Source organism: Euwallacea fornicatus, chromosome 19, assembly GCF_040115645.1.
Source record: "Euwallacea fornicatus isolate EFF26 chromosome 19, ASM4011564v1, whole genome shotgun sequence".
Lineage (NCBI taxonomy): Eukaryota > Metazoa > Arthropoda > Insecta > Coleoptera > Curculionidae > Euwallacea > Euwallacea fornicatus.
In genome coordinates, this window is record NC_089559.1 from 3,391,755 (window position 1) to 3,403,418 (window position 11,664).

Here is an 11,664-nt window from a genome sequence, read left to right on the forward strand (position 1 = left end):
AGGAGGGGTGCTTCCTTCTTTTATAATTTGTACTTGCCCCACTTACGTTGCTGTGATGGCAACATTAGTAATTACTTTTTGCTAATTTTTATTGTTCACCATTTTTGGAGCTCCAGTTGCAATATCTTTCTTCAATACTTGTTTGTAAGTGTACTCGGTTTGAAAATGCCGCCGAATGTATCAGTAATAGAAGTTTGCTGAATTCGGTCATTCACTTCACTCGCAACTTCAGATTAGCTGACAAATAAAGAAAATACAGGGTTTTTCAGGGAAAAGTGTCCACCCTGAATATCCTTTTTGTTCTTTGTTAAAAAAAAAAAAATGGTAAAATACGTCAATTGTGATAGGAAAAAAAACATCATTTGATGAAAAACTTGTTTTCGTTTGTCTTCTCCTCCTAGAAACTTCTAGAAATTACCCTTTTAAAATTTTCAAATTGGACAAAGGATTGTGTTATACCTCATTTAAAAAGTAATTTTATTCTCTGCATGATTCAGGTGATTAAGATCAGGAGAGCTAGCGGGCTTACGTCACTTGACCGTTTCTGCCATTCCATCTTCGAGAGAAATCTTTATCTATTTCTTATTCTAAGAAGCGGTGATCTTGCCCAAGTATTTCAGTTATCCAGGAATATAAGGCATCTTGCAGAAGTTACAGATAGCTTTCTCTATTTAAATTTCCTGGTATGAAATATGGTCCAATAATGTGATCACCGAAAATATCTGCCCCATCGTTCAATTTTTGAAGATGTTGAGCATGAATCTTTGAAATCAAATAAGAACGGACTTCACTCAACTAATGACAATTATGTCTGTTAGTTTCACCATTAAATAGAAAGAGCATTTGGCAGAAAATATTGTGTTACATAATAAATGTTTGTTTAAATCTAACATGTTACTAACAAATTCGTAGAATTCTAATCGACGGTAGAAAAAAAGTCATCCTCATTTAATTGCTGTACTAATTTTATGATATAAGGATGTAATATTACTACTTGTAAAATTCTCTGAACAGCAATTTTTGAAACGCCGGTCTCCTCAGCTATCTTTCGTGTGTTGTCCATTTAAACATGTCTGCGAAATTTGGACTTCATCATCTCTCAGCGGATAGTCAACTTCGTGTTTTTTATTTTGAACGGAACCACTCTTATTTAATTTCATTAGCAACATAGAAACATAACACTAACATATCATTTTATCAGGATGATCCAACTTGAAGGGATGAGCTGCTGCTCTTGCAGAATTATTATTTTGTAATATAAATTCACAACTTAGATTATCTCTTATAACGTGTAAACCATTTTATCAAATTAATAACTGAACGAATTTCAAAGTGATATATTGCCACAAAGTACTAAAATCAGTAAGTGCAGTGTTCTGACAAAGGTGTATCTAAATAAATGTTTAATTTCTACAACAATTTTTTGCAACTTACATTGTATCCATTAGAGAAGTAATTTTCCGTTCACAGTTAAACTATTTACAATGCGTTACAAGTTTGTTTTCTTTCATTCACATGGCTTAATCAAGTGTCAGTACTATTAGAATGATCAGGTTGATCAGTCCTTTTAGTTGGAGGTTTATTGTTTAATCGGTCACTTTGTATTTTGTCAAAAGTCCTAGAAAATTTGAAATATGCCTTACAAAAGATTTGTTTTTAGGGAACTAATTGATTGAGAAGTAGTTCAGGTTAGTTCTCCATAAATATACGTACCCTTAAGACGTGTGTTAGTACCTAACCGTAACAAATATTCAAAAACCAATACAAAAATCTAGAACTATTTTTTATCGATTTAAAGAAAATCCACTTATAATTTAAAAATTATATTGGTCGCATTGAACTGGCTTAACTGAAGCGATAATAAAAAAATATTTGCACATTAGATAATTAGCTTTACTTAATTTAATACTTTTGTTAAACAACTTTCTTACAGTCAGTTATTGCACACAATATGCTTGATAACAAATAAAAAATAATTCATATTAATATGGGCATGGATACGATATGTACATAGTTTTCGAGTTTTAGGGTCTTAAATTTTCAAATTTTTAAATATATTTTTCTCCATATTTTCTAAAATTTCCGATATATTTAACTGAAATTTTGAATGTACTTTGAGTTAGCATATTATCTCTCACATACTGATTAAAATTTTACAATTACAATTTGGGATACCCTTTATGTGCATAAATCAACCTTATCGTGTCAAAATCGCCATAAATATGAAATATAATAAAATGTATCGGTAAGTGGTACCTAATATACTTTTGTTGAATTATTTTTTGTAATAAAAATATTTTGATATAATAAAAAAACTATAATATAATTAATGCATTAATAAGCCCCCTGAAAAACATGCTGAGTCAAATCACAAAAAGACTGTCGGACTAATAGGTCACGAACTTTTTTAAATCTCCTAAAACTGCAATTCTTTTCTCATTAATTAGCTTCGTTACTCTTCTACTTTCCGAGACGCTATTAATGTTTTAAAACGATTGTTTATAGAGATCTAGCCAGAGTAGTCGGATATTTGTATAGGACCAAATATTTTCTTTTAAGTCTCGCGAAATGTGCATGCGATGCATATGTTATTAAACTACCAAATGAGCTAAAATTGTCATAAATACTGTAATTTTTATTATATTTTTAATTTCCTATTGGTTTCTAAATAAATTTGGTAAACGCAACTCTCAGCCATCTACAAATTTAATTTATAATGTCTAATGATTTTGTATCACTGGTATCCTAGCGATTTCTGGATGAATTGGTGAACGCAACCTTCACTACCTTTTAGCTCAACTCTCAATAGGTAGCATAGTAATTCGTATCGATTTTACAATTTAGGAGAAAAATACAAATTAAAATCCTAGGACAACATCTCAAGGAACACTTATTTCTCGTAAGCTATACGTATATCTATTCAGGAAAACGCCAAAATTTATTAAAATAAATACCCAGACATTTCAAATCAATATTTGCTTAATATCTAGCACCCGACACTTGATTTCCGGCTGACTATCGTTGGATAAACTCTCCAAAGCCTTGGTGAACATATGCCGCAACTTTTTCAGTTCCTCATCGCTTTCCTTTTCCTTTAACTTAGTTGCTAGACAAAACACTATATTAAGGGCTTCTTTTCTTAGTCTTGTATGCTTGGAAATGCCTGAAATTGACAAAATTACACCACGAATTCCTTTATTAATGAGATTTTTATTACCAAAAGAGTAGGTTATGGCGTCTAATAATTTATCCAGGATAGTCTGCAAATCGGCTTTGTCAGCAGCAGTTAAATCTTGTTTTTGCAATAGGGATAATTTATTGACGAAGTTGTATAAAGCAGATAGGATGGCTGTTTGAATTGTCCGAGTCACATTGGGCAAAGCCTCGACGCAGTGGCTGACAAATAGATTCTGGAATTTCTCCTGTGTCTTAGGGTAGTTTTCAGGCCAAGATTTGCCTAAAAATGCAACATTAAAATTTCCACAATTAACTTACATATCAACCAACCTAAAGTTTCATATGCAACAATTTTTAGATTAATCTGATTCTCTCTGTGCTCTTTGACGTTGTCCTCATCCTCATCTTTGTCTAAATCGCTCTGTAAGATCGTTTTAACAATCTCGTAAACCTGCTCGAAAGAATCGACCTTCAGGGCCGAAACTACTTCCCCTAAACACTCTAAGGAAGCCAATTTATATACAACTTCTTGTTTTCTCGCCTCCCTGCACACAGCCTCGATAATTCTATCAGAGCCTATTTCCTTGTTATTTTTAAAAAAATCTCTGAAAACGTTATTTAAGTCCCAAATGATCCCTTCATCATGGTCTTTAAAACATACCTGTTTCCGTTAGAACAAATACTGCACAACGCTTTAAGCAATTTATCCTTGCCTTTCCAAGTTTTTCCCATTAAACCCGCCAATAAGATGGTTAAAAGAGAATTGCTGTGCTGCATTTCCATAGTGGAACCCAATTTATTTGCGACAGTAGTGACTGCATTTGCTGCCTTTGAAAATCCACTAAGTTTTGTTAAGATTTAATTTGTGAACTTACTTGAGCTTTTAAAGTCCATGAAGGCGATTCCAGGGCTTGTTTCAGCATGTCACATATGGGCTCGATATTGTTGCGAATGCCACTTTCAGTACCTTTAAATTAATATTATGAAAATTTCATATCCATAAAGTGCGCTTCTGCATAACAAATGTACATTGCACATTCATTGTGGTGAGCATATTACATAAAGTTGTAAAAAAAATTATTCCTTGCCTGGACTGTGCTCCGACCAAATTTCCTGCCATATATTCAAAGTATTTTCTGTTTCCGGGCATTTTTCTACGTGAGTTGCAAAAAACACTAAAGGTAAGATTGTTTTAGAACAGTTCTTTATCACCTCCTGATTGTGGATTCCTATGGACTGAATCGTGTGGGCTATTGCGGACCTAATGGAGTCGTCTGAAAGAGATACGCATTAGGAGGTTGTGACTCTGGGACAGTAAAATAAATGAAAATTATTCACCCTTTTTCGGGAAATTACTCACCCTCCCTTTCGAAATACCACAACTGCAGCTTCGCAAACAACTTTTCCAAACTCGATGATTTGCAGACTCCCACCAAATGACCAATGGCCATAGCATTGTGTTTCCTGACTGCCGAATTGCGGTCTGTCAGCCCATTGACCAAACTAGACAACAGTTTACCAGAAAAGGGCTGCACGTCTACGCCTAATTGCACCACCAACAAAGTGATGAAATGTGCGCAAGCGATTCGTGTTCCCAACCCCACGGTGCCCTTCATCAATTCTAGAACTTTTGGAATGAGCTCGTCTAGCATTGAGGCGTCTGCATACCGCAAACTCTGATATTAAAAAAATAATGAACTGATAAAATGTTTTAGTTAGAAGATCATTGAATTACTATTTATACTATGAAAAAAAAAATTGAATACTTGGAGAACAAAATCTCTGAAAATTAATTCAACTACAGTCTTAAAAGTTTCTCATAACATTTTGACAATACCTTGGAAACAGTTTCGGTGGCAAAATGCGATTTAGCGATGGAAGCTCTCGCGCTATCAATCACTTCCTGTGTCTCAGTTTGGGCCCCCATCATGGTACTGAGATAGGCCAGTTTTGAGGACTCCAGCTCGCCAGTGGCTTGTAGCAGAGCGGGGATTAGTTTGGCGAGGGACGGCTTTATTTGCTGCCCCGCTGAATCAACCAGCTCCGACACTGTTTGAAGACTAGAAATCCAATGCATTCGTTAAAACAAAAATCGGACTCCTGAGATATTTATTTAAGGAAAAATACCGTTATTTTTTATCATTTCATCATGCTTTATTTACCTAATAATTCTGATTTCAGGTACTGTATGCGTTATTCCGGTGTTTAGCAGTATTGGCAGCAGCACTTCAATCATTTTCAACCCGGCTTTGCCCTGATTAGAGTCACTGCCTCTAATGCAAAGCTAAAATTTGGTTTTTAAAAAAATGAAGAAAAAATATTTTGAGATAATCAACACCTACCTTACTAAGAACCCTGGCGGTGCGATTTGCGCATGTCCTAGTTGCTTCGTGATGGTCGTCCATGACTCTGAACAGCTTATTCCAAAGCTCGTCCATATAATCCACTAGAATATCATAGAAAAATGCGGATATTTCGATCTTCAGCCTTTCTGCCTACGCCCCTGGTTTTTTTTTTCAAGCTAAACTGGTCTTCATTATTTTCTATTACTCAATAATTTTTAGGTCAAAATCGAGGTTTACAGTGGCGTATCCAGCTGGGAACTTTTCAAAATTCGAAGACAACGAAACACTTTCACAGTTTCTGCTTACCCGCGTCATGTATAGAGCGATGCGCAGATCCTTTGAGGAAATCCTGTAAGGCGAGACAGCAAGACTGTCTCACTCTGTATTGCGAGGAGTTCATGTTAGCCAGGATGTCCTTCAAAATTTCGGGATAGTACGTGTCTAACTAGAGTCGTCGATAAAACAATCAAAAACCTAAATAAAACGGAAGTAAAGAAATCTTACAGCATTTTGCGGATCCGATACGAGTACACGCCAAATATTCGACATAGAATCATGGATATTTGGTGTGGGGTCGAACTGATATCTGTGAAGAAAAAGTTAATCAAGAGACATTGTAATTTAGAGCACTAATTGCATGCCTATAGAGTTTTGGAACGATTTCAGGCATTAGTTTTTTGAGATCTTCTCCACACTTTTCAGCAATGCTGGAAAAGCCAAAAGCTGCGCCTTTCTTTGAGTTCCACATGGCGTTGTGATTGGCCAGATGCATGAATTTGTAGATGAGATCCGGCTTGTTAAGATCCGATGCTAAGGAGCAGAGCTCCTTGTACGTAGTTAAGTTTTCCCTATTGAAATTTTGAGACTATACATATAGTTTTCACAAACAAAATTCTTCCTGTTCTTTCATCTTTATATAAATCCTTTATTAAATTCTTACCCCGACGGAGTGGAGCCTAATTGCCCCTCCTGAAACAATTTAGTGTCGCTGGTGACTTGCGTTACATTGCGAGTTCCTGACGTTAGCTGATTAACTAAAGTGGTCAACAAATCCGACGATTTGGAGTAGTCGTAAATCAGGCACAGTCCCTTAGAAGCCACATCCTGCACAATATCTTTTCGCCAAAATTAACCGTATAATTTCTTAACTATCTATTATTTACCATTGTTCTCGCATAAGAAATTCATGAAGGTGTTTTGAATTATCTGCAAGCGCCCCTCAATGGGCTTACGCTTGCCGCAGCCTAACACAAGTTATAATTTAGTATATATTCCTCTGTAAGGTGAGCTTTTCATTAGTAGCAGGAATGAGCACTATTATTGTATATATTTTATGATGAAATTCTGTAACATCCCTAGGAAAACTAAGAATGACGTTTCGTATTGTTTCGCATTTTCAATATTGATGTTCATTTCTGCGAGTATTGAAAAATAAGTTTTATTAACCTTTTAAAACTGCTAAAAGCCAAATGCACGAAGCCTGCTTGGAATTCGGGTGAGCTTGTCCTGCAAGTTTCAACAGTTCATCCAGAAACCAGTCTAAATTGGTATCTACCGCCTCTTCAGACCCGTCAACAAAGAATTCATCTGGAAGAACTTGCCAGGCATCTCGGGCTTCCGGAGACGAAACGCTTTGACAGCACATTAACAGAGATTCTCCGATTGTAAAATGCACCTCTACATCTTTAGTCTGATTTTGTTGAGAATTTAGCTTACATTATTAAGAACCCCTATTTAAGAATACTCACGTCCTTGGAGGTTTGCAGCAGCCCTTTAATAATCAGCTTATCATGTGCAAACCTTTCCCCAACACATAATAGTCCCAAGGTTCTGGCCGCTCTTTCTCTGACCTATTTTTTACGTTTTTTAATTTCAATTTATCAACACGAAAAGAAGCATACTTTAACGGACAATTTGGAGTTGTTCATAATCCCTAAAATTATTTCTACCAGCTCCAATTTTGTAGGTCCAATTGCCTGTTTCTTTGCATGGGGACTACCATCTTGGGTGCCACCACTGGTCTCTAATGGTAAAGGAACAGCTCTGGAAATAGATCCGATAGCGGCGGCTGCCGCCCCCACGAGGACCGGGCTGGGGTGTTTGAGGAAAGGGGCTAAATAGAAATTTTGATATCAATAAAATAATGCAAAAAAAATTCTGTTATTTAAATTTTTTTGTAAACCGATGCTCCGTTCCTCGTTAACATGTGAAATTTCAATTATTTAAAATTGTTTATTCTTCTTATATGGCAGTGGGTCTCAAGTCCTATTTAGGATGCGCTGCTATTTAGAGAGAATATCATAATTGATGACGCAAATTGTTAAGTTCAATACTCAGACTATACACAGTACAAATAATACATGGTAGATAGCACCAGACTTCCCCTATGTTGCTATTTTTTACATTGTTAAAATCCGCCCAAAAATTACTTACCGATAACATTAAGCGCCTCTTTTACAAGTGTAAATTTATCAAAATCCACCCCCTCCCTTCTCCCGTCAAAGGCATAAGCTTCCAGACACGCTCCAATACCCAACAGCGCTCCGTGCTGAGCCTCTAAATTATTTTTAGAGGTCTGCTCTAAATATCATCAAAAATAATCAAATATTGCTTTCTTTCGCAGTTAAAGCTCTCTTACCCAATAAATAACTAATTGTGGCATCAAAATCGGACTTCTTGCATTGTTTGGCAACAACTAGAGAATAAAGGATTGAGGCGTACTCGCGCACATCTTCTTTGACATTGCTCAACTGATCTCTAATCCAGTTTGCCTCAATGAGAATCAAAGAGTCCAATTCGGGGACTGACCCGATGAGTTCAATCATGCAGGATAAAACCTCAGAACCTGGAATATTATGGTAAACTCCAACGACCCATAAATTAATAATAACCGATGATGTTCCGATTGAAGAAAAAAAAACCGCGGTGCCCATGTATATTTATGAATGAGTGAAAGAATGAGAACTTTCATTACCAGATGCAAATGTAAGGTTTACCACAGTATTCAGTAAACCACCCTTCTCAGAGATGTGCAAATAGTAATTGTGCGGTTCCAAAAGTTTAAGATCAAACGATGCTAGCGTTAAATAAAGAAACATCATTTTAGCGTTAAATAAAGAAACAGCAGTACAACTCCTGAAATACAAGAAAGAAGTGCGGTAATTGGCCAATCAGATTTTCACATAATTTCACTCAAAACATAATTAATTCCCTTAAAAAGTTGATACTGCTAGGTGAACGTTTATGATAAAATCTGATCTAGTCAATACAAAATTCTCTCTATTCAAGTCAAAATCAATCTGGAATCAACGGTCGGTTCAATTTTTTTTCATACATTTAGCACCACGTTTTTTTTTCTATTACTTGGACTTTAAACCGCACATACCTGGCTGAGCCAACAATAAAGGCTTTATCATTGAACAGTACTGCACAAAAATATCCTTATCGTGTTGGTAAGTGAATTGAATGCTCTCTCTGATCTTAGGGGAGTATTCGCAGGGATGCTTGGGGACTTCTCTGGTCAAAGGCACATTACTGGTGCGAAGGAGACATAAACGCAGATAGAGCAAAATCTGTAATGGAAACCTTAGAGAAATCGAATTTATGAGCGACTCTCGTACTTCTAGATAGACTTTAGGAGCAAAGGGCAGGGAATGATTGCCGACAAGAACTACTCGGTTTTTGTCCGTCATAAGTGCAGAAACTTCATCGGACATGTATTTTGCCATTTCTTTAAAAGGGGGCATTTTAGAAACTGCCTTGGCCAAATCGAAGTCGTTTTGCCATTTGGCAATTCCGTAAATCGACTTGAAGGCCTCTTGATGCACGTCATCTTCACTGTAAACCATGTAAACATTTCATTAAAAACAGGAAGAGTGCTATAAGGTCTTCCTAACCTATCTCCTATTGCAGTTAACAACAGGAACTTTGAAGGGACGTTATCGGGGGGAAAAATAGTGGACAAAGTCCTCACACAAGCAAATCTCACCATGGGATCGTTTGAAATTAGTTTGACCTTAATTAAAGCGAGGATTATATCCAGTCTGCCATCCTTGTTTAAATCATCAGGAAAAACGTCGTATTTATAAGCTGGAATTAAGTTTAGAAGACCTAGAAAAATAATTAAGTTATCTTATGAAATATGTCTGAATTTTCGCTCCTACCCTCCCTAACTTGGACCTTAAGATTAGGATTGGCCGCCTCCAGATTATTAAAATAAAATTCCAACAAATTCACGTTTCCAAATACTGCATGAGGGTACTTTTGAGCCAAAATTCCAATAGTCATATAAGCTTGTCCATCATGCTCCGCTGATTCGCCATCTTTTATTAGCTTGGTCAACCCCCACAAAAGCACTTGAGATAAATCTTTTTTTAGCGCCTCACCTTCATAGCTAAAATCTCTAATTTTTATCAAAAAGTTTTATTTTTTAGACTACTTACTATCTTATGAGATTCGTCGTGTAATTGAGTGCTAGACCTTTTAGCTTTGTGTTAGTGTTTTCATCATATAAACTTTGGAAAACAATCTTTAAAGCAAAAGGGAAAACAAAGGCTTCGCCTCGTACTCTACATAAGTGATTGAGCAATTTAAGACGGATTCTGGTGTTGGCCGCCTTTCTCACCTGATCTTCATTATCTGATTTTGAGCCTAAGAAAAGAGTAAATAGAGGCTTGGAGATTTGAGGGGAGGACCAATTGATCAGGCTGAAAATCAATACAATCATGAAAACAAAAATAAACCACACACAAATTAAAAGAGCATGGCAGCACAAACCTCTTCACTTACCCCACAATTTTCTTAAGCTCCATATCTGCTAGGTTGGCCACTTCAAACCTGGTATCAGAGGCAGCAACTATTAGATGAATTAACACATCCTCAGGCTTAAATATTCCATGGGCCAAAAACTTTATAATCCCCAGTTTAATCTAGAACATTCATAAAATTATTCTCTTCTCATGTTAAACTAAACACACATACACTTTCAAATTGCTCAGGTTTAAATGTATGATTCTCTGTGACTCGTCTAAGGGAAGCCTGACTCATCCCAGGGGGAACAGATATTTGCACTGGGTTATTTGTGTCATTTTCTTGGGAGTGAAGATTGAGTGAACTAAAATTCATCAAAAACTTTACTAATTTATAGGTAATTTTTACCACATTTATCACCTATATGGTAGCAAAATCACATCTAATAAAATGTCTCTCAGATGCTTTGAAACTGCAGGATTTTCATTAAGACCAAAATAGGTTTTAATTTTATCAGGCTCAGTGGGCACTTTGACTTTGCCCAATAGTGGAACTATAAGAAATAATAAGCTATCTATGTGAGACAGAGGTTTGTCTTTTAAAGCATTTATTATTTTTGGCACCAATTGGGCTTGAGCTTCGATCGGCAACCGGGGGAATCCAGACTTCACATAGATAATAGTGAAGTTCTAAAATGCAACACATACTACTCATTACAGTTCATTAATATTTACTCAAAAACTTACAGTGACAAATGAAGACAAGTCTGGGTTATGATACTGGCTTAATAGAGGCTCCACAGGTAATTGCACTAAAGGCCGAGTTTTAATTCTTTTGTTCACATGAATCAACAATTCCATTACCTGTGCCAAGCAAAATTTAGCAGCAATAAGTCTCAAATTAATGGAGTTTTACCTTCTTCCTGACAGTTTCTTCGGGAGATGACAGCTTTAATAAAACAGGTACTAGAAACTTCGACAAGACATTTTCAAGTTGCTCATCTGATGCTGCTGAGCCCAGGCGCAGGAATACCCGTTCCAAGAGCACTAAAAATTTAAATAACTGTAAGGAATGTTTCAAAAAGGGGCTCGTTCAAATAGGAGTAAATTGACTAATTTTGGAGGACATTGAAGTTTATGGGAATTAAGGGGATTTTATAGGGTTTTTATACTAAGAACTTACTCAATTCATTCGCAATTTCAGCCATAACTGACTTTTTCGCAATATTTGTGATCAAATAAACACCACTAGAACAATGACAAAGACAAAATAATAATCAATAATTATTTGTGAGGTTAGAGTGCTAATTAAGGTTAATGATAAATTATAGAATATAGATGGCTCTGATCAGCCTTCCCAGCCAACCCATATCAAACTCATGTAAATTATTGCC

At 36.0% G+C, this 11,664-nt stretch overlaps 1 protein-coding gene across 1 annotated transcript; it reads right to left on the minus strand.

Moving 5' to 3' along the window:
- Positions 1-1,807: 1,807 nt before the first annotated feature.
- On the minus strand, positions 1,808-11,572 carry LOC136345202 (proteasome adapter and scaffold protein ECM29). The gene is made up of 31 exons (XM_066293273.1): positions 11,454-11,572; positions 11,187-11,317; positions 11,018-11,134; positions 10,692-10,960; positions 10,503-10,635; positions 10,311-10,450; positions 9,965-10,228; positions 9,686-9,915; positions 9,419-9,632; positions 9,143-9,359; positions 8,908-9,094; positions 8,161-8,367; positions 7,956-8,102; positions 7,424-7,635; positions 7,271-7,372; positions 6,969-7,212; positions 6,686-6,766; positions 6,463-6,637; positions 6,164-6,370; positions 6,027-6,108; positions 5,829-5,967; positions 5,520-5,623; positions 5,340-5,461; positions 5,015-5,237; positions 4,538-4,853; positions 4,266-4,451; positions 4,053-4,144; positions 3,839-4,005; positions 3,508-3,782; positions 3,218-3,457; positions 1,808-3,163 (listed from the first exon to the last, which is right to left on the minus strand). The coding sequence occupies exons 1-31, from the start codon at positions 11,476-11,478 to the stop codon at positions 2,964-2,966; spliced, it is 5,448 nt and encodes a 1,815-aa protein (XP_066149370.1). The 5' UTR covers positions 11,479-11,572; the 3' UTR covers positions 1,808-2,963.
- Positions 11,573-11,664: the final 92 nt, after the last annotated feature.

Bases quoted from the DNA above. Each gene is read 5' to 3' on its own strand.
- LOC136345202 (XM_066293273.1), bottom strand. From the start codon at position 11,478: ATGGCTGAAATTGCGAATGAATTGA. The intron at 7,636-7,955 runs GTAAGTAATTTT...ATTTCTATTTAG, and splicing joins AGAGGCGCTTAATGTTATCG to CCCCTTTCCTCAAACACCCC. The intron at 3,458-3,507 runs GTTGGTTGATAT...TTGCATTTTTAG, and splicing joins TGTTGCATATGAAACTTTAG to GCAAATCTTGGCCTGAAAAC.